This window comes from Peromyscus eremicus, chromosome 12 (assembly GCF_949786415.1).
Source record: "Peromyscus eremicus chromosome 12, PerEre_H2_v1, whole genome shotgun sequence".
Lineage (NCBI taxonomy): Eukaryota > Metazoa > Chordata > Mammalia > Rodentia > Cricetidae > Peromyscus > Peromyscus eremicus.
Window position 1 is genome coordinate 6,266,238 of NC_081428.1, and position 22,906 is coordinate 6,289,143.

The 22,906-nt window shown below is 47.0% G+C and overlaps 1 protein-coding gene across 1 annotated transcript; it reads right to left on the reverse strand.

Annotated features, from left to right (window-relative positions):
- Positions 1-4,379: 4,379 nt before the first annotated feature.
- Kcne2 (potassium voltage-gated channel subfamily E regulatory subunit 2) lies at positions 4,380-4,975 on the reverse strand. Its single transcript, XM_059277869.1, has one exon. It carries the CDS (start codon positions 4,973-4,975, stop codon positions 4,604-4,606), a length of 372 nt encoding a protein of 123 aa, XP_059133852.1. The 3' UTR covers positions 4,380-4,603.
- Between the last annotated feature and the right edge of the window lie 17,931 nt (positions 4,976-22,906).

Sequence of the window (22,906 nt, forward strand, 5' to 3'; positions counted from 1 at the left end):
AATGCACCGCTCCGCACGCAAGCGCAGTCGTGGAGGTCACCTCTTGATGCGCAGGCGTATGTCTCCAAGCGCAGGCACTCGGGCATTAGGCAAGTCGTCCAGGGTAATGAGGCTATTGCAGAAATGCAAAGTGGACCCCTAAGGGTGGTCCACAGGTGTGATGCGGCCTGGGGTCCTTGCTCCATGCCGCAGTGCGTCTTCATCCTCGGCTGCAGTCGCTGCATGTCGACTAGCTGTTCTCTACAGCTGAGGACAATGGGCCCCCAATTTTTGTTTTTGTTTTCTTCCCCCCCAGACTTAGCGTTCCTCCAGGGGGACAACATGGCTGCATCGTCTTTTGGGTTAACTGAAGGAAATTCTTTTCTAACCAGTGGTTCCTGAAAGCATGCTGGGTGGGGAGGCGCGCACCGAGCCCTGGACAAGGCTGTGGTCTCAACTCCTCCCTGTGCTGCTGGCATCAAACTGCAGTGGCAGGGTGGATATTTGAACCCAAGAAGTCTAGCTTCAGATCTCATTATGCTTCTCTGTGGAGATAAAGTAGACAGTGCTAGCGTGCAGGCGAAAGCAGACTTGGTTGTGCCAACAAGGGAGTGTTTTTTTCAGAGAAAGTAACAGACCTTTGTTCTAGGCACTTCGAGACTATTGTCTAATTTAATGAGACCTCTAAAGGACACACTATAATTAGAATCATTTCACCAACGACGAAATGGGAGCACAAAAAAAAAAAAAAAAAAAAAAAAAAAAAAAAGACTTGTTCGGAGGTAAGCCATCACGTGACACAACTGGGGCTCCTCATAGGTTGTGAGACCAGAATCAGATCAATCCTGCTTCTTTTGAGAGAGCTCTGAATCTGGTGCGCCGGACCAGGCTAAGCAGAAAGAACTCTAAAAGGGAACGGATAGAAAGAACAGCTGTTTGAATGGGCGTTTTCATTTGAAAAGCCTCCCTCTGGTGGAAGTTGACACTGGAGGGGGAGGTTGGGGCAAATGGATCAACCACCGGACACCCAACATGCATGCCTGATGTGCTAGTTACCTGCACTGTTAACGAAACTGAATCCCTGACAAAAGCCACTCAGGGAAGGAAGGGTTTGTCTGGGCTGGCCAGAGAGTCCACAGCCGGGAAGCACACGGGGCTGGAGGCTTGTGCTCGCTTCGTCTTCTCCTGTTTGTTCCATCTGGAATCCCAGCCCAGGGAATGGTGCCGCCCACTTAGAGTATGTCTTTCCCTCTCTTTTAACCCAATCTAGATGATCCCCCCAACAGACATGCCCAGAGGCTTGTCAGCTATGGGAGCCTAGATCCTGTCAAGCTGACCATATTAACTATTACCTAAAGATGTGGCATTTCTCCTGTTCTTCCCCAAGTATAACCGACTGACTACAATCCATGTTATAAGGATACTTTCCAGTGTTGATGGTAGAATGTGCTTAATAATGAAGTCCTGGACTTAGTCACCAGTGTATTTTCCTCAGTAACAGATAAACCAAGCGGAAATTTACCAACAGGGAAGGGAGGGTCCATGTGATCCGTGCTCTGGAGGAAAAATAATTTCCAGATATGTGACTCTGACCTGCAAGGTGCGGACCTAGCAGAGTCTAATGTTTGCATTTCTAAGAGACCATTTTAGATGGTAGAAGAATTACTCCTCAAAGGGAAAGAGAGAGGATTTGTAATTGCAAGCTTTCTCAGTTGCACTGAGAGAATCCAGTAGCCTCTCTGCCTACTTTAAGGGGCTAGGATAACCCCAAGGACTCAGCTTTGAGCTCTTAGGAAAAAACAAAAACAAAAAAACCCCTTCAAGTCTCTTAGGCTATGAAGGTTGGTGAAATAATTTGGACCAAGAGTACGCAGTTTTTACTAGCCAAGGTTGGGGCCTTGTCAGGAAGATGGTTCAGAGGGCCTTGACTAGAGATGGATAAAAAAGACAAGTCTGTTGTCAGGGTAGAAACCCTGGCTAGATATAGCCCCAGGCTGGGATCTCTGGGTCAAGGTTATCTAGGATGTCAGTGTACATCAGAATTTTAGGCTTCTGGTCTGAGGAAGGCAGCCACTCATGGCAAATCTGCTCTTGGGACATGAATGACTTTTTCTAACACTTTAGTTCCTCTGATAGCTAAGTGCAAAATGTTGTAGGAAGCCAACACTTCATGTTATATCTCCTACAACTCTAGAGAGACAAACATTATACCTGGCTTTATGGTTTGTGGCCACCAAAACTCATGTTAAAACGTGGTCCCCGATATATTGAGATATGGAGGCATTTAAGAAGTATTCCCTCACCCCTCCCCCAAGGGAAGAATGGCCTTTTGTGGAGCGAGTTTTCCTCACTAGGCTGATTAACGCCAGGGCACACATTATAATGCGTTTGTGTGTGGTGTGTGGTCTCCAGCTTGGCCTTTCTGCCACAATTTAAAGCAGTGTGAGGCTTCACCAGGAACCTGGCAGGTGTTGGTACCCATGCTCTCAGGCTTCCCAGCCTCTAGAACCATGAACTCAAATAAACCTCTACGAATTGTCCGGTCAGGTCGTCTCTTCTGACAACAAAAATGGACGTCTTTGAATCTTGTCTTTGTTGTACTCCGAGGCTTGAAGCGTCACTTGTGATTCACTTCAACTGTGACTGCTGTGCCCTGGCCATGGCAGAGGAAAGACCTGGGTATGAAGCACATGATGCCAAGGACCAACCTGTCTCTCATTTGCCCTGTACTTCTACTTTCAGGAATCATGTCCCGATTCTCATGTCTCTGCTCTGGCTGTGTCCACTACCTGTTGATCTCTGTTAAGACTTGTTCACACTCTAATGCTCAGCTGACTCCCTCCCCACGCGTGAGCTCCTGCAGCTCAAGAGGTCTTACTTTCCTCTCACCCGGGGTCCCAGGCCTGTAACCCGAGTAGATAAACATCACATGGTTGAATTAATGAAGAAAACGTCTAATCTTAATAGATTGCAGCTTTCTCATCTGTAGGTGAAGGGTACAGGTGACCTCCAAGGTGCCTTTCAGCTCCGGCATGATGATGCCATGTACTCCATGGTACAAAATATTCATTTTATGTTTTTAATGATAGGTTACATTGTATGTACAGACATAACAAGATGTTTTGAAGCATATACCCATTGTGGAATGACTAACATATAGCATCTCATACAGATAAGGACACTTGACATCCGCTCACTTCTCAGTTTTTTTGTTTGTTGTTTATTTTGAGACAGGGTTTCTCTGTGTAGCTCTGGCTGTTCTGGAACTCGCTCTGTAGACCAAACTGGCCTTGAACTCACAGAGATCCACCTGCCTCAGCCTCCTGAGTGCTGGGGTTAAAGGCATGTACCACCATGCTCAGTCATGTACCAGTTTTTTAAAGAACAAACAAAAAGCATTGTTACTGATCTTTCAGTACAATGGATCTTGAATGGCTTTAAACCTCAGCTAGCTCCTGAGGGTTGGGGTTATGGGTGTGCACCCCCAGGCCCCTTTAAAATTTGTAGCCTTTGACCAACATCTCTCCACCTTCCCGCCCCCACTATGGTGCAGAAGATTAAGCAGCTGCTGTGTAGTTTGCAACAAACACCTAGTGGATGTTCTGTAGCTTTAGTCTTGTCAAATATTCATGAGAATAAGCTGTTGTAAATAGAAGGAACTAAAAATAAGTAAAAAGTATGATGTTTAGGAAGAAATGCCATGTTTTTAAAATTTATTTTTCTGGCCTGGAATCCAATCCCTTTCTTTTTAATTTGTTTACTTATTTATATGAATTGGTGTTTTGCCTTCATGTATGTCTGGGTGAGGGTGTCAGGTCCCCTGGAACTGGAGTTACAGATAGCTGTGAACCACCGTGTGGGTTCTGGGAATTGAACTCGGATTCTCTGGAAGAGCCATAGTTTTTTAAGTAATGAGAAGTTTTAAAGTTGAAGTTTCTTTAAAAAATTGAAAACACGTTTTGGTTGCCTTAGGTAGTTCTTGAATATTTAACGCCTCTGGTGTGGATTATTTTGTTCTTTCAGGGAGGTAGGGAGGAAGACGCAAATGGAGACGTTTATTCTGTCCAGATGCCTGATCAGTTAAATACCAGGAGAGCGGTGAGTGCAGAATAACCCCATGCTTCTGTCTGTTCATCCCCGCGGACTCTGTGCCCATGAATCAGTTAAGCAAATGCTCGCCTGTCAGTTCAGCAAGCCCGTGATAGATTTAAGCCTTGGCTTCTGAATAACACGTTTGACTTATTCGTAAATTGAATTTGCTACATTCAGACTAACATTTCCTATGAGGATGAAGGTGGAGGATTTATAAATCTCTGCTTTCTGCCCCACTGCCCCACCCAGGCCCCTGCTTCCTGTTTGGCTCCATTCTCATGATTGAAACTGACTTACATGACATTTACATAGCATGGCAAGTAAAGACGAGATCTCCAACACACAGTGTCTCCCCAGTGGGCTCATGTAAACCACGGAGATAGAAATGTCACCCGGGTCAGTTGGCCAGGCAGGCCATCACCCTGAAAGTTTTCAGCACAGAGAGGACCTAGCTTTCTTGGGAACAAGGACAAGTCGGACTCGCTAGGTGGCAGAAGCACCCCTCCACAGCCAGATGTCCCCTTGGTATTGATCAGGGCGACACCGTCAACCCCGTTGCCCCCATGTTCTCGTGGATGGTGGCCTTGGAGTCCTCCAGATGCAGGATCTGACTTTTATACTTCTCCTGCCAATCCTCCACTATGTACTGGTGGTAGGGGTCCTGTGAGTGCTCCCGCCGCTTGGACTTCACCGTGCTCACCAGGATGGCCACCACAATGAAGGAGAACATGCCGATCATCACCATGAGGTACAGGATGACGTAGTAGAAGTTCTCGGCGTCCACCTTGGCCTGGAGCGCCTGTTCCTCGGCCGTCATGTTCTTCCTCCAGGTGTCCATGTAAGTAATAAAAATCTTCTTGAAGACATCCTCCAGTGTCTGTGTAAAGTTGGCTAATGTGGTCATACTTCTCCCTGGCTGTAATAAATGATAATACGGATTAGTAAGGCTAAGGCTACCTTCGGGGAAGGTAGGGAGGCAGACACAAATGGAGAGAATGCAATTTCTTTTCTTTTCCTTTTTTTGAGGGGGGCAGTATTTATTTATTTACTATGTACACAGTGTTCTGTCTGCATACCAGGAAAGGGCACCAGATCTCATTATAGATGGTTGTGAGTCACCATGTGGGGGCTGGGAATTGAACTCAGGACCTCTGGAAGAGCTGCCAGTGCTCTTAACCTCTGAGCCATCTCTCCAGCCCTGAGAAGGCAATTTCTTAACCTGGCTGGTGGTGGCTTGAATTCAAAATTGGGTAGTCTTTAAACACACTCATTTTTATTCATTGTTTGAATGCACTATTATAATAAAATGTAATAGAAGACATAAAGTGATAAAAAGACATTTATACATAATTATATATGCACACATTAAAATGGGGAAAGATTAGAAGGAAGTAGATCAAAATGTGTGTGTATATATACACACACACACACACACACACACACCTATGTATAGCCATGTATTTTTGCTTTTCTTGGTGTTTTTCTTGAATGTTGAATTCTTGTCAATCATCTTGCATTTCTTTTGTGCTGAAAAATACCAGTGACCTCTCAACCACCAGCAAAATGTATCCGTATGTGTGTATGTGTGTGTGTGTGTGTAATGTGTGTAGTGTGTGTGTGTGTGTGTGTGTGTGTGTTGCAATTTATGAGATTTTTTCCCTTTGTAACTACTTGATTTCACAGTTCTGGTGTGTGAACTTAGCTGATGACATTTGTTATAATGTCGAAAGGTTGGTTGTGACTAGCAGACAGATTTTACACACACACACACACACACACACAATGGAAGAGTGTTTTATAGTGATGCCAAGGCATAAACTAAGCATTCTGGGTCCTCACACCCACCTCTCCTCTCCCTCCCCACTACCTCTGCCCAGCCCCCGCCATCTCTCTGAAACACTGCAAGCCCTTTAGGCAGCACAAGGACATTCTTTATCAGAAGAGGACCAGGGTGATCCGTCTCCTTACATCACAGGCTGTGGGCCTTCCTGATGTCCTAAAAATAACTTCCTAATTCCTTAACGAGACTTACCTGTTCCCACCCGGCCCACCTCTGCACTCACTACTTACCCCAGCTACTCACCTGCAGCCAGCTACTCACCTGCAGCCAGCTACTCACCTGCAGCCAGCTACTCACCTGCAGCCAGCTACTCACCTGCAGCCAGCTACTCACCTGCAGCCAGCTACTCACCTGCAGCCAGCTACTCACCTGCAGCCAGCTACTCACATGCAGCCAGCTACTCACATGCAGCCAGCTACTCACATGCAGCCAGCTACTCACATGCAGCCAGCTACCCACACCCACTTTCTCTCCTCCGAGCCAGCTCTTGTCTGTGGACATTTCAGTCTGGCCTCACTTCCTCCCTGCCCCCTCTTTGTTCCCGAAGTCCCGGTGTGCGAGCTGCCTTGAACGCGTGTCGGACAGGCTGTGCCAGGCATCCTTATCGAGAGAAGACCACCCCGAACTTCCAGACATTCTCCCATGGAACACGTCTCCCCAAATTGCCCTCAATGAGAATCCTGTTCCCAATACATGTTTTTCTTCTGACTTCAAAAAATAAGAGATATTTATTTTATGTGTGTGGGTGTTCTGCCTACATGTATGAATATGCACCATGTTCATGCTTGGTGCTTAAGAAGGGCAGAAGAAGGCGTTGGGTCCCTTGGAGCTGGAGTTACAGACACTTGGGGGCCACCATGTGTGTGCTGGGAGCTGAATTCCAGTGTTCTACAGGAGCGAGTCCTCTTAACAGCTGACATTTTTACTTCTGTTTTTCAATGGACTCTAAGATCTCTCTCTCTCCCCACCACTCAAAGTCTAGTAGCTGAAAAGGGAAGTTAGCAAACAGATGAGATCTCCCAGGTATGTGCCAAGTACACTTTCTAAGAGGTGTGGCAGAGATGTGCACTACCACCTTAAATACTGTTCACAGGGAAGGAGTAGAGTCAACATGATTTTTCTCCGTAAAGTTTATGTATGCACATAGGAAGCTCGACGTTCAGTTTCAGGGGACCCCTAGGCTCCCCAGAGTCTAAGAGTCTCCTCCACAGGTGTCCCGAGGTGAGAGACTTTTAGCAGTACATTCTGCTGGAACCGCTCAGGCCTGCTTCCTGGTGTGGGCACCGTTGCCAGCCCCTGAGAGCTGAGAGGCCTGCACCACCCACTGTTTGCTTGGCTCTTTGCTGCTAAGCAGGTCACGGGTGCTTTTTGTTCAGACTTAATCACAGGCTTGAAAGGGCCTACGAGGATTAAATAAATGCCTGAGTGATGACCTCTGTCCAGGCTGAGCAGGGTTCGCATTTTCAATACTGAGGCATGCGAGGCTTGGCTGCAAAGTCTGGAGTTTTCCGACCACGGAAAGACTCAAAGCACTGTGTGAAAGCAATTTTATTGATAGGGATTGTGTTAAAACATATTCAGAGCTAAGCAGAATGCACTATGGAGGTGGAAAGGGAATGTTGGGGGTCGAAGGGCACAGGCATAGGGAGAGATCAGCGAGATGGGGGAGAGGAGCTGTCAGAGAACTAACCAAAGCCAAAGGCGTAACGCCACACCTCGTGCACTAATCTTCAACAGAAATGTAAGAGCGGGGGAGGGGTGCAGTAGGTAAACCTGAGGCTGGATCCCCAGAACTCACGGAAAGCTGACACAGTCGCACTTGTGTGCATGTGTGATCCCTGCACTCCTGTGGTGAGATGGGAGGTGGATACAAGGGGATCTTGGGAAGGTAACAGGCCAATCTGCCTGGAGAACACGCAGCAAACGTGAGACCTTGTTTCAAATGCAGAAGGTGAGGACTGATGGCACACTGAGGCTGTCCTCCGATATGCACGTGTGCACGGTGGTATGTTTGGGTCTGCAGTCACACACACACATACATGCACACGCATGCACAAGCAAACAAACTCACACACATGCAAATTAAGAAACAAATAAAAAATTAAAAAATCTGAAAACTGTGAAGGATAAATAACAAGTCAACGTTAAAAATGAAAAAGGAGTTAATTTAAATTTTGATTCCAAGACTAACCACTGACCTGATGGACAGCCATGTCCGGCACACATACATTCCCCCTTATAAATCCGAAGGAGGCATTTTACTTTAGTAACACCCAGAGAACTGTTGTGTACAATCATTTGAAATGTATGAAATCGCCTTAGGTCTATGTAGGTCTAACTGGTCAGCATCATGTGGTTCCACCTAGTGGGACGTGTATCTCCACTAAACGGTTCTCAGAACAGGATGGGCCCCCGGAGAACAGAGACCAGCTTGCTCTTTGGTGGTGTTATGACTACAGCCTAGCACCTAGCTCTGTCTAAGATCAGGGCTCTCAAGTTGGCTCCCGTGCCTGGGCTAGAACCCAAGTGACCCAGGCCAGTGCCCAGTACTCAGCCTGTCCTAGCGGAGGTGACACAATCCAGTAACCCACATTTCCACTCCTGTGGCCGGATGGCTCAACTGTGTAAAGGACAAAAGACCAAGACCAGGGTTCAAGCTTACATGCTTCCATTGGTAATGCCTTGTCTCCAGGCCATGGAACGATCCCTAGTTCCAGCTACTCCTACCACAGATCAATGAGGTGACCTGCCAAGGACAATCAGGACACTACAAGGAAAGTCACATGCAGTTGACCCCAATAACCGAAGCTTTCTTTGCTTGAAATATGATGGATCAATACCGTTATCTGAGCCTACAATAGACAGCAAAGTCTTGTATTTTTTATGGGAAAAGATAGGATTGGCTACATTTGCCATGAATCCTTCATTTAAAAAAGCGCTTTCAACATTTTCATCTGAAGGAAATTACTGAAGAAAGGAGGAAGAACAGGTTAGAAAGGGAAGGAGGCAGGATAGAGGGAAGGAACGTGGGTATGAACAAGACATGCACACACACACACACACACACACACACACACACACGTGCATTCAGATTTCTGAAAAAAGAAAAAAGTTATGTCATTCTTTTTTTAAAAGATGTATAATAAAACTTACCTACACAGTGTGAGAACGACCCAAGAGGCCTTCAAAAGCCGGGCTCTGCCCTTCTTGCTGGCGTTAGCTCTTCAGGACTGGATATAAACCTCAGCCCCTCTTGCTGGCATTAGCTCTTCAGGACTGGGTATAAACCTCCACGGGCTGAGCACTTTCAGCTTGAGACCCAGTAAACCCTTGCTGAGTGGAGTCTGCAATCCTGGGCTTTTACAAATCCAAATGTTTAATCTTACGTGGAAAGTTAAATACTGGCTGGCAGCTGGGAATTAACCTTGACGCCTTGATACGGGTGGGGCGTGGGTTTCCTGTGTGGAGCCTGGCTGTGGGTGAAGTGGCTCAGGTTCCCTCTTTGGGACTGCTGTGTGAACCTTTCCTGGGGAAGTGTGGACGCCTGCTCACCCCAGATAGGGCACCAATGACAGAAAGTAATGATTCCATCCAAATCCATCTTGGTGAACCAATGAGTTGGTTAGAGTTACTTACAGGACTATGGATGAGAGGTTGCTTATGGGAGTGTTGGCAGCCCACCCCCACAAATGCCGCACAATTAAAAAGTCCCACCCAAGCGTGGATGAAGACTTTCCCATAGCTGCATAGATAGAGTCCCGTCCCCCCCCCATGCGCCCCCCCCCCCTCGCTTCAGCTAACAGTCCACACTGTCCACACTTTAGTATCTCCTGAGATCTGAGTTACTTACAGCTGGGAATAGATGGACACAGAACAGAGTGAGTGAATAGAACCTCAGGTGACACCCCCTGACTCCTACAAGGGATTCTGTGGGTGCCAACAGCTCTTGTTGAGGGTCTCTCGGAGGTAATCACATATATTCTGACTAAGATGGTAACGGCTGTTATGCTTGGAGCATTCCACAATAGGGACCCACGATGTTCTGCATCAATTAACAATAAAGACCATCCCTCACAGACATACTCATCCAGGCAACTTCTTAAGTGAGACTCTTTCCCCAGATAGTTCTAGGTTGTGCTAAGTTGACAATCAAAGCTGACCAGGATGCAGGGTGGGGGTGGGGGGTCCTCAAGAGCACTGGGACTTCCTGAGACCTGTCATTCCACCATGAGTATCTCCATGTGCCAGGTGCTTCTCCAAGGATTTATCATATTAACTTCATACTGCCATTGTCACAACCCAGTACAAAATAAAGGCTAACTTTCTTCTACAGATGGATTTTCCAATTAGATGGTTCTCCAAAGGGCATGGTTGGAAGCCTACCGGGTGTTAGAGGACTGTAACATTCCATATGTACTAGGTATGAGGTATGTCTCTGTAATTCTGCACCAGATTCCCAGGATACCATTTCTTCCCTGATTTCCTTCACTAGACAAGACAAGGCAAACCCAACCACAAACGAATAACCAGTTGATCTATGGGCACCTCCAGAGCAATGGAAGCCGGATGTTCAAATGAAGGTTTGCTGGGTGGTTGTGCCTCCTGTTGCTGGGAAGAGTAACAGACATTGTTCTTCCTCCTCAACCAGCCTTGAAGGTCTGAATTCTGTTGTCACATTGAGGAGTCTCAGAACGCACAACTATGGTCATTGCAGTCAGTCTGGAAAGAGGTCTGTCATGGAGGTTGAGGGGCCTTGAAGGCTGACAACTTAGGCGAGCACATTACTCTGCACCCCGACATTTGTCTCCTTCAGCTGTAAGATGGAGGTGGCAAGGGTCTCTAGTTGGGTTGTCGTGAATGAGACAATGGAGATACTGCACTTACCACACAACTCGGCACGTAGTGAGACAGCAAGTTGTGTAGCCATGTTAACTTTTATCATTATGAGAAAGAAGCAAGAGGTGTGCCAGCGAAGTCACCATCCAGAAAAAAGTATTCTAGAACCAGGTCTCTCTAGTAGTTCATTTTAGGATCCCTCTTATCCATACCCCACTAACACATTTTATAAACCAGATTTAGACTATGGCAGGGAATGAAGTATTAAGGAATGGACACAGAAGCAGGGTGTTAACATGGCCCTGGTATCAGAGGCCAGAGGAAAAAGAGAGGCAAGAATTACGTGACATATCCAGGCAGGCCCCTTTTTCCATCAATCAACGGGCCCTCCACAGACTCACTCACCAACCAGAGGCAGGACACACAGATACAGTGCTCTCTTTCAAGTCAAACTCAGCCTGTGAGTTTCCCAGCCTCTCCCTGTGTGTGGTGCATGTTCTCGAAAACCAGACCATGCATTTAGATTTAAAACAGAACCTTTTCAACAGAGAACTGTGGGAGGCTTTGATTCCAATCAATTCTGCCTATTGTGTCCCCAGGGCTGTTTTTAGGGCACCTCCGTGTATACCAAACAACAGACAAACAAGTCCCCCTCACTGGATATGATGGCCAAAGACAAGCAACGGGATATGGAAAGGTGCACTGGGGACTCCTCAAATCAGCCAGTGCCTCCTTAATTCATACTAGTCCTGGTAAGAGATACGCTACATTAGTCCTACCTTTAAAAATTATATATTGATATATAATTGTGGAGATTTATGCAGTACCAATGACAATATGATTTTCATCTTATCACTTCTAACACTTGACATGTTTTGGGATGAGAATGTTTGAGGTTTACCCTCTTAGCAATATCGAAATGCACAGTACCCAGTTATTATCCATATTCATCACACTGTTCCACAGATCCTAAAGACATACTAAAAATATTTGATTCTGGAACAAACTTTACTTTTTGTTATTATTCGCACTCTCACTTTAAAGAGACATTTTGCACACGTGAAAACAGTATGGCGATAGCCTTTTAAAAATTGTTGTTTTTTTTTCAAGACAGGGTCTCAGGTTGACCTGGAACTCAAGGACACATACACACACACACACACACACACACACACACACACACACCTTTGTTCCCTCTAACTGCTTTAAGTTTTGCTCCTTGTCATTAGTTTTTGTTGTCGTTGTTGTTGTTTTGTTTTTGAAACAGGGTTTCTCTGTGTAGTTTTTTGGTGCCTGTCCTGGATCTCACTCTGTAGACCAGGCTGACCTCGAACTCACAGAGATCCACCTGGCTCTGCCTCCCGAGTGCTGGGATTAAAGGCACCTGAAGTTTTTTAAGTAATTCTGGAAACCTCTCAATCACATTCTTCAAACATTGGTTGTACCTCTGTGAGTTTTTTCCTTAGCCCCTCACAATACTTCTGACTCTGCCTCCCATCAAGAAAACCTGTGTGTCTTGAGCACACAGTATAAACATGCCCACTGGGTGAAATTGAACACAGCAGGACCTCAGCAGGACCTTGGTGACCCAGGCCAGGCGTCTGAAGACTGTCCGGGCTTTGGTGCCATGAACCAGTCTGACAGCCAGTCAGAAAGAGCAGCTGTCAGGAGAAAAGGCACCTTCTCTCAGATCTTGCTGTTTCTGTTGCATTTTCTCCTTTTTGCCCTGAACCTCTTTCCATTTCAGAAGGCCTTCTTCGGCTTGTCTTCCTTTTTGATCAACCACGAGTTTGCTCCTGAATACCTGTGAAGGCTGCTGTCTGCATTTGCCCTTGTTCCTATGTTTCTCAGAGCAACCAGCTTGATCTGTGAGAGCATGCTATTCTCTGTCTTAAAACCCCCATTGGTGTCTATCAGTGTAGAATCAAATACAGAGCCCTTCAAGCAGCCTGCCAAACCACAAAGTAATCCTGCTTCCCCAAACCCCTTTCTGCTATAGTGTCTGTACTAGTTTCTCGTTGCTATGCTAGCAAATTACCACAAAATTGCTGACTTACACATACTTCTTACCTTAATGCTCTGAGGGTCAAAAATCCAAACTGAGTCTCAATGAAGTAAAATCAAGCTGTCGCCCAGGCCCAAGGCTCCTGTGATCCATTTCCTTGTCTTTTCCAGCCTCCAGGGGTCACCGACATTTCTTGGTTCATGGTCTCTTCCTGGCATCGGTTTTCACCCTCTGTCCAGTTTGTGTTCACCTCTTCTCTTGACTCTGGTCCTCCCGTCTCACTCATATAGCATCCTTTATGAGTTGTATTCAGCTCACCCGGATGATGCAGAACAGTCTTCCCACCTCAAAATTCTTAGCTGCCGTGCCTAGGAGGTCAGTTTCCCATGTGAGCCAGCATAGTCACAGGTGTGGGATTAGAGTACAGGTGCCTTTGAGGCGCTCCTGCTCAGCTTGAGCCTGCATCTGTGCATCATCGACTGGTACCTGCATTGCTGTCCTTCAGGCTTTTGCGTGTCCATCTGTACTATTGACTCCCACTCGGTCACTGGACATAGTTCCCTTACAGTATTATTTTTGTTATTCATTTATCTATTTATTTGTGTATGATGTGTGCATTCCTGTGTGCATGAGTGAAGAAGGGGACTATTTTAGGGAGAGGAAACTGGTTATCAGAAGAAGAGAGAGTGACTAGGGGGTAGCAGGAATGTGAAGATTAACAAAATTGAGCAAATATATATGTTGTGGAATATTAGTTTAAGATGTGCTATATTTGTTTATGCTGTGGAATATTTGTTTAATGATGCAAAGATGTGTTGCATTCTTTTACATTGCAACATAAAAGAATTTGTTTAACTCTGTAAAGCTGTGTTACTTTGCTTGGCTAAAACACCTGATTGTCCTAATAAAGAGCTGGACAGCCAATAGTTAGGCAGGAGAGAGGAACAGGTGGAGCTGGCATGCAGAGAGAATTAATAGGAGGAAAAATCTAGGCCAGAGAGGGAGAATGGGAGAAGTGAGGAGGGAGAAAAGGAGGAGAGGAGGATGCCAGGGGCCAACCACTCAGCCACACATCCACTCAGCCGCACAGCCAACCACAGTGTAAGAAGGAAAGAAAGATATATAGAATAAAAAAGGTAAAAAGCCCAAAGGCGAAACATAGTTAAAGAGAAATGGGATAATTTAAGTTAGAAAAGCTAGCTAGAAACAAGCCAAGCAAAGGCTGGGCATTCATAAGTAAGAATAGGTCTCAGTGTGTTTATTTGGGAGCTGGGTGACAGACCCCAAAGAGTTAAAAAAAAAAACCACAAATATGTGTGTGTGTGTGTGTGTGTGTGTGTGTGTGTGTGTGTGTGTTGCAGGGGAGGTTACCCAGAGTTTTCCAAATGCCCTACCACTGAGCTACACAATGAAGATCATCATTTTGTATGACAACTAAAAAAATTAATTAAAAGAACCCAGCATGTCTATATTTTAAAGAAAGTTAAAATACCTTTTGAAAAATTAAAGCATTCAGGAATAATGAAGACCCAGAATTGTTACAGCTCTGTGTAAGACTAAAATATTCTATTTGTTTTGAAATAAACATATTTATTGGTTTTCATTCCATACTCAGGGAATGGTTGACCGTTTGGGGACAGTGGCCATTCTTGACATTGGTCCTCATTCTCAAACTTTCTTTGGGCAGAGTTTTTAGTGCTTTGAAGCTGTTGTCTCTGATCCAGACAGAAGCCCAGGGTGGACTGGGTCCAGGGCAGGAACAGTTTCCCAGCTGCTCCCTGGGATCTGCCTTGTCACCATAGGTCCTGCTCTTCCTACTCTCCTGAAGCACCCAGATCTACCCCTGCAAGAGCTCCACAGCTGACCAGTGCTGCCTTGAGAAATCCTTTGAAAGGATCCCACGACCTTGAAATTTTAGAGCAAGCTCATCATCCTTTGTCTTTTCTTAAATGGAACTCCTCTCCAAGTCTGGAAATGGAGATATCAGTAGACACGTAAATGTGCTAATGGAGGTGTGAAATGGATTGTTAATTTCCATGGAGTAGTAGCCACTGAACTATATACTTGTATGTTCAATGGTCATGTTGTACTCCTTAAGTATGGAGCTTAGAAACAATGACATGTCCGTAATCCCAGAATTAGGAGGCAGAAATAGGGAGAGTTCAAAGCCAACCTGAGCTATGTAGTATAGCCCCGTTTCAAAAAATCTAAACATCACCAGGCAGTGGTGGCACAAATCTTCAATCCTAGCACTCAGGAGGCAGAGGTAGGTGGATCTCTGTGAGTTTGAGGCCAGCCTGGTCTACAGAGTGAGTTCCAGGACAGCTAGGGCTGTTACACAGAGAAACCTTGTCTCAAAAAAACAAAGAAAGAAAGGAAGAAGAAGTGTAAACATCACATGTGTACACATGCATGCTGTGGGATGTATGGCAAATGTGTTGCTGATTAATCAATAAATCACTGATTGGCCATTGGCTAGGCAGGAAGTATAGGTGGGGCAAGGAGGAGAATAAAGCTGGGAAGTGGAAGGCTGAGTCAGAGAGACACTGCCAGTCGCCACGATGAGAAACAGCATGTGAAGATGCTGGTAAGCCACGAGCTACTTGGCAAGATATAGATTTATAGAAATGGATTAATTTAAGCTGTAAGAACAGTTAGCAAGAAGCCTGCCACGGCCATACAGTTTGTAACCAATATAAGTCTCTGTGTTTACTTCGTCGGGTCTGAGGGGCTGTGGGACTGGCAGGTGAGAGAGATTTGTCCTGACTGTGGGTCAGGCAGGAAAACTCTAGCTACACATGCACACACATACTTCTGATTTGGAAATTTCCAAAAAAAAAAAAAACCAAAAAAAAAACGCTCTCCCTCTTTATATATGCACACATGCATGAATATAATAAGGAAATGTTTTTAAAATGTTAAAAAGACATTAAAACCACCCCAGGAATCCCTGGATTCTGGAATGACTTTAAGATTTTGCCTCCTACAAGCACCTTGCAGGAAACATCAGGTATCCCACTGATCGTCCAGAAGGCAAGGGGCCCCCAGGAGCCTGCTGTCCATATCTAGGAAGGTTCCAGCGTTCACATTCAAGATTACTGTCTCTCCAGCCTGGCTCATCAGGCTGTCTGTAATAGGTTACCCTGTGCAAGGTCTGGAGAAGGGAACTCTAAACTCAGAGGCTGTGGTATTCCAAATGGCCACACTGTGTCCCCACAGTACTGCTGAAGTGTGCGCATGTAAGCCAGCAGCTGGAGTCAGAGGTTCCTGTCTCTACCTCACGCCCCCTGGGTGACTGCTCACTCCATACAGTCTGATCGAATTGCTAACAGCCCACAGTAAGACTTTATAGTGCTGCCTCCGAAAAGTGATGGATCCATTGGAGTAACTGTAGTCATCATTTCAGTGTGTAGGTATATCGAAACGTCGTGTTGTCTACCTCAAGTATATGTAATAAAAAGGGTAACTAAAATGTTTTCACGTGTGTGTGTGTGTGTGTGTGTGTGTGTGTGTGTGCAAGTGTATACACAAGTGCTGTTGCCACAGAGGCCAGAAGAAGGGGTCAGATCCTTTGGCGCTGGATTTACAGGTTATAGGTGCTGGGAACAGAACCTGGGTCCTCTGGCAGAGTGGCAAGAGCTCTTCCCTACTGGGTCATCTCTCTAGTCCCTAAGGGGAAGCTTGAATTTCTTTATAGTTCTATAAAAACTTCCTGAGATAATTTTAGGCTCATAAAAATCTTGAGTCCCACGTGCCATTCACCCAGCTTCCCCCGGCAATTACATCCACCATAACTATACAGAATACAAGAAATAGGTGAGTGATTTTGATAAGCTAGTGACAGCAAAAATCATGGACCACAGTCAGAGATCACTGTTTTTACCTGTGTGCGTGTGCGTGCAAATGCGCGTGCGTGAGCGTGCACACATGTGTGTTTGATGGACAGATTCGAGGTGCCACCACCATGTACGAGACTACAGAACGTCCCCCACCTGTAAGGAACACTTGATGCCATTCCGTGGCAGTTGAGTCCTGTCTCCCCTTCGCCCCAAGCAACCCCTCTCCAGATCTGTCATTGTGGGAGCATTATGGGATGCAGAACACACAGCAGGTCACTTTTGATATCAGCTTTTCCCACACAGCCTAGTTCTTTCCATCCATCTAGGGTGTGGCGGATCTCAACAGCTACTTTCTCCTTAGTTTTCACTAGTACTCTGCTGTACAGATGTGTGACCACAATTATAGTTCCTGTGATTCACCTGTGAGTGTGGGTGTGCACAGAAAATTTCATTTCTCTGGACCGAATGTTTATGAGTGTATAACTTAATCACATAATGACTGGGTGCATGTTTAGATTTATAAGGCATTATGAGGCTAAAGATCAGGGAATTTCCAGCGTTACTATACCATCTAACGCTCTAATTAGCTGCAAACACAAACTCCAGTTCCTCCGAATGTTCCCAGCAGAGCTTGGATTTCCATGGCTCTCAGCTCCTAGCTGCCCAGACTCTAGAATATTAGAACTCTGTAGGGCCTCAGAGATCATCCAGTCCATACCCGTGGTTGTAGAGGAAGCCACCAAGATGCTTCTCCTGCATTTCAATCTTCTATTATTTTCTCCCCTTTCTCTCTGCCCGAGGCAGGCAGAACTGTACAATCTCTGGAGTCTTGTCGAAGGGTGGCAGGGCCTAAGTGCCCTTCGAAGCCTCAGAAAAGAGTCCTGCCCGGGAAATTTGACCTTGTGCTTTGCAGCCATTACAGGAGCCAGGCATTACAGGAGCCAGCCACACATTCAGATCTCATCAGGCCACACTGGATTACCTGCTCTCAGGAATTTAGTAACAGCCCCCAATTCAATCAGAATTTACAGCCTGCAGCCCCCCGTCTCAGGTTCTCTCCATGCCCCGCCTGTCAATCATGTCAAAGGTTCATGCCACTGTTCAGCTTCTCCAAATCGCTGGTTGTCAAGGAGTGCCAGGCACTTTAGAAGGCTCTGGTCTACGCTGTCTCTGCACTTAGGTTTGGAGAATGGCACTTGACAGATGAGAAAGAACTAGCTGTGAAAATCAGAATTTCTGACTCAAATCTTGGGGTAATCTAGTCTAGGTCATTCCTTCATACAGCTCCTCAGAGCACAAAATCCGTGACGTGCTACTTTCTTGATTCAAATAGCCATCCTTCCATTTCTGAGTTTAAATGTGCAGCTTGACTCCCTTTCTGGGTTTGTACCTGAAATTTGAGTATTTGCCATCAGGGGGCGCCAGAGAAGCGATTCAGTGACAGCCGTTCAAGACCCTTCTTTCTGATTGTACTCTCTCCATCCAGGTTCTGGGTTAAATCCTAGCATTTCTGGCACAGGGAGCTCTTTATCAAAATAGCAGAAGTCCCTGATTCACTAGGGATCACCAATGCCATCTGACATCTCTCTAAGAGGGACACACTTTACGCCAGGAAATGAAGACAAGATTTAGGTAAACGACGCAGAATCTTCTGCTGTTTTACACTCTGATGATTCTGGTCTCAGCTCTGCTGAATCCCGAGACACAGAACGTGTCCCAAAGCCATACTTATTCTGAGTTACCTAAAAGCCACTCAGTTCCCTGTGCAGATGAAGTTAAGGCAAGCATTAGCTTTATTTAATGTTGGGTTTGTTTGACGGTCTTTGAATGGCTGCAGCATTTTGTTCTGAGTGTCCATGCACAATTCCTCACAGCTTACTGACTTCCGGTTTCCTTCTGTATGGATAGAGAACATCCTCTCTTCCTTCTCCAGAACCATGACACAAGAGGAGAAAAAAATGGCTTGTGGGTTCCTGGTGGGCAACGACTCATGATTATTTTTCCTGATTTGGGAGCTTGCTATATAGGGACTTTGGTCCACAGTCTCTGTTCTTTGGATTTTAGATGTGTGATCAATATACACTGTTTGCCTGGGAACTTTTGCATACAGGGTCCTGATGAGTACCTTGGTCTCAGCAGGATGGTCTGTAATTTTACCTTTAAGTCTGAGCAAAGTACCGGTGTTGACGGAAGGTAAAGAGGTTAAGAGTCAGCTTCCATCTCTGCAGAAGACTTCTGGTTGAGCTGGCTCTCAGCCTCAGCCTTCTCACTCACTCTCCAGCAATGTTAGAGTGAAACTCACCCCCTCTGCATCCAAAACCCATCCAGTGACTCTGACCGTGGCCGCATCTCACCAGTGTCCTGACACTAACACATGTGTCTCGTGTCTTCCAAGACCCACAGAGGTGAACAGAGCATGGAATCTGAAGAGAGATTTCTTCATGGCTATTAAATAAATTCCCCTCTTCCCCCGAGGCCACCAATATCATTCAGCAAGAGCTTGCAGGACCTGGCCTTGAAGGTCAAGAAAGCTCCACAGAGGGAGCAGAAAAGAGGCAGCATGAGATGTCACAATGTCGCCCAGTCTTGGCTCAGCTAGGGAGATCACTGTCCGAGAGTTTTTGGAAGCTGCCTCAACCTCCGAACTTTCTTGCCACCCTTCTGGGAACCAAAGCTTCCCTAAGCTGTCTTCCTCGGGACTTCTATTTCTGTTTACAAGAAGCCTTCACTCAGGAAGAGTCTCGTGTTTGCACCAGACCCTCAGACTCGAAGGAGATGAAGTTGTGGTGACTGGGGTGGGGAGAAAGAATTTGTCTGAGGGATTGTACTCCATTCCCAAATAAGTTCTGTCTCCATCTCCCAGCCAGACTCGCTATAAAAGGGAAAACTGGACAGAGGGCGGTGGGAAAGGAAGGAGTCCGGGCTGGCAATCTCCGTGAAACGCGGACACCGTGCTGTTTACACATTCCTGCAGCCAGCCCTGGAATCCGCATGTAGACAACTGTGTTTATGTAACAGAAATAGACCCCAGCGCCGCATGACCGAGGTGGCTACTGGGAGTTGGGTCTCCCGTGAGGAGACCTTCGGTGCAGCTGAGGTCGGAGGGGACAGCAGAGGACAGATTCCCTAGGGTTCCTGGGCAGGTAGGATGTGTTTTCAGACCAGGCTTCTGGTTGAGGTCTCTCGCATGACAGGCACGTCTAAGACGTGTGGGAGAGTTGAAAGAAGCCACACCCTGACATCTTTTCATTATTGTCAGTCACAAAGAGTAGTGAGCTCTTCATCCAAGAGGAACATGACCTGCAAGACACAACATTGTCCCCTCCCAGCAGGGGGCACCGAAGACTCCAAGCCAGCCAGTGCTCCGCATGAGGCTTCTCCCTATGGCTCCACCTGGAGAAGTGCAGCACATGGTTCTCATCAGCCATGCTTTACCTGCTCAACAAGGAGGTTTGAATGTTCTAGAATCAGAAGAGCTGTCAGCCAATCAAACATTCCCTCCAAGCCTTGGTCCCAGGCTTACCACTTTCTTTACATCCCTTGTTCCTCCAGCCTCATGAATGGATGACTCTCCCAAGGGATGTCTCTCGAGACACAGATCAAATGCCTGCCCTCTTCAAGAGATCTCCAGTTGTCCCCACCTGAAAGGAGTCTCTCTTTTCCCTGGGCACAGTGATCGCCTGTCTCTAGATCTGTTCCCTCCCCCAGGGTCGCCCATGACTTTGAAATCAGACGTGTGTTTCGTCTTTGCACAAGCTTTGGCCCAGACGCAGCGCCCAATACAGGAAGCCAAGCTGCTCAAAGGGGGAAAATAGCATCAAAGACAAGGGTAGGAGAGGAGAGTCTGTGTCACCATAATGAAATTCCCAAGGCTGGATAACTTAAAAAGCAAGTAGGTTTATACAGTTCAAAGTTCAAGGGCACAATGTCAGGAACGGCCCAGCTCCAAGGACCTCACAGGGGATGGACTCACAGTGGTGAAAAGAGTGTGTGTTACCAGACAGAAATCCAGAGAGAGATGAAGAGGGCCAGTGATGACCTCCAGCTGGGCCCCACTTCCTAGAGCTCCCTCCCCCCCACCTCTACACCGTCAGGCTGAGGACCAAACCTCTTCCATATGAACCCTTGTGGGACCCACACCACACCCAAACCGTAGCATGGTCCAAATCATGCCCCTAGCTCCTTGCAATCCCTGAGGAAACCAGCGTCCTCATATAACTGGTCAGGCTGGCAGCCTCCTGACCAGATTAGGCTGGATTTGTAGCTCTCTGGCCCCCTGGTCCTCTCAGCTGTAAGAGCTCTGTACCCCGGGGACCAAGGCTCACCTTCTTCTCTTGAACCTGCACCTGCCCCTCCGGGTCTACACTTTGCCTGGCCCTACTCCCCATTCAGGTCTCCACTTCCACGCCATCTCCTCGAGGGCAGTTACCCACACAGCAGCTCCTCCCGTCTAGACACACTGAGCTTCTTACACGTGGGTGGGTGCACTATCATGATGCCTTGTGGATACTCACGTGCCCTGCTGACGGCAACTCAAGGGTTTGGTTCCAGGCAGTGTGTACCCTGGGTCACCTCTGCAGCCCATGCAGCGTTCGACTGCTCCGACATCTACTTTCCTGCCTGATTCCTGGAGGGCAAGAACCCCATCTGCTCCCGCCATCTTCCCTGTGCCTGGCAGCAACTGTGTTATACTAATGAGGGAATTCATGAACACACCAGAAGGGGCGGGGCAGAACACAGGACAGCTGGGATGCGTGTCACCTTGAGAGGACACTGAGCTTGAACGCCACCAGGACCCACCCACCATACCTAGAGCTTCTGGGTGACCGCTAATGATGATCTCTGACCATCTCTTGGGGCCTTAAGAGGAGGAAAGGCCAGGTATAAAACAAGACCATTTACAGCTGGGTGCTGTCTTCTCTTCCCTGTGGAGACACACACACAGGCATGGGGGTGTGGCTGCAAGGAGGGGAAAGTTCTTGACACTCAAAGCCCGTGATCTCAGACGCAGCCCCGAGGACAAACAGGCCCCTGGGAAGTCACAGTTAAATGCCAAACTCATGGTGCAAAGGAGGCCACTATGGCTGCCAGGATCAGCCCAGGCACACACAGAGTTATTCACAGCCCATGGCCACAGTCCCTTCCACCCACCCACCTACCCCGTGTGCCCCCAGCAGAAGACAGAACCTTCTGTCTGGGGGCCTGAGTCAAGCTTGCACATAATTAACTGTAATAATTGGCAGGTGGGTCACTGGCTTCTGGCTTCCAATCCACCAGGGGCTCATGAAAAAAAAAATCCTTGGATGCTCCACAGCTCATATTTAGCTTGAGTTTGGAGAAGCTTCAGCCTTTCATGACCAGAAACAAACTGTGGGCGTCAGCTGTCCTGGGCAAACAGGAGACCCAGAACAGCCTGGAAGGTCGAGGTTCCTTTGGCCCATGGTCAGCTTGGGAAAGGGGGAGCAGTGGTGTGGCCCTGTTCTGAGAAAAGAGGGAGCAGTAGCCTGGGCCTGTGGCCTCTTCTGGAAATGCAGATATGGAGAAGAAAGGAGTCTTGCTCAGGTGTTTTCTCTTTCTGTTTGGAAGAGTGATCATTACCTACCCAGATTCCACAGACCATGAATGCCTGTGTCAGCATCCCATGAACACCTGTGGTACCCGGGATGCCCAGCCTCACCACAGGTGAACCGCCATCTAGACAGCATCTACTGCCCACATGCCAGCTGCTCCCCAGTGTGCCTGTTCCAGCCATCACTAATCAACAGTGTGCTGTCTTTTCTGAGGTTAAGAATCCTTCACACAGAACTCCAAGAAGCCATAACAAACAGGAGTAGATATGAGAGCTAAGAAGGATTCGCCACTTCGGTGTAGTCATTCAGAGGAAGCCAAAATGTCACCCGAGAATGATTGATAAAGAGAAGGATGAAAGGAGACCCTGCTTTGGACCACGGTGCTGAGGCCAACTACTGCCAGAGTGGTCAGCATACCTTTCCAAAAACTCGGTCCTCTGGTGATCACCTTTGGGGAGGGGACCATTGCATGGGACTTCATGAGAGACCCAGCCATGGTGGCTAGAGCTGGGGTAGCCAATGACAGGAACACATCTTTTCTGCTCATCCCATCTGTATTCCAAGCCTAAAGCCTGTTCTCTCCTGGGAGGGGTGAACTGTGTTTTTGTCTGCGTCCTAACCGGCTTCTCATTGCTGTGATAAAGCCCATAATCAAAATCGGTATGGAGAGGAAAGGGTTTATTTCATTTTACAGCTTATAGTCCACCACGAAGGGAAGCAGGAATGCAAGGGAGGAACCTGGAGA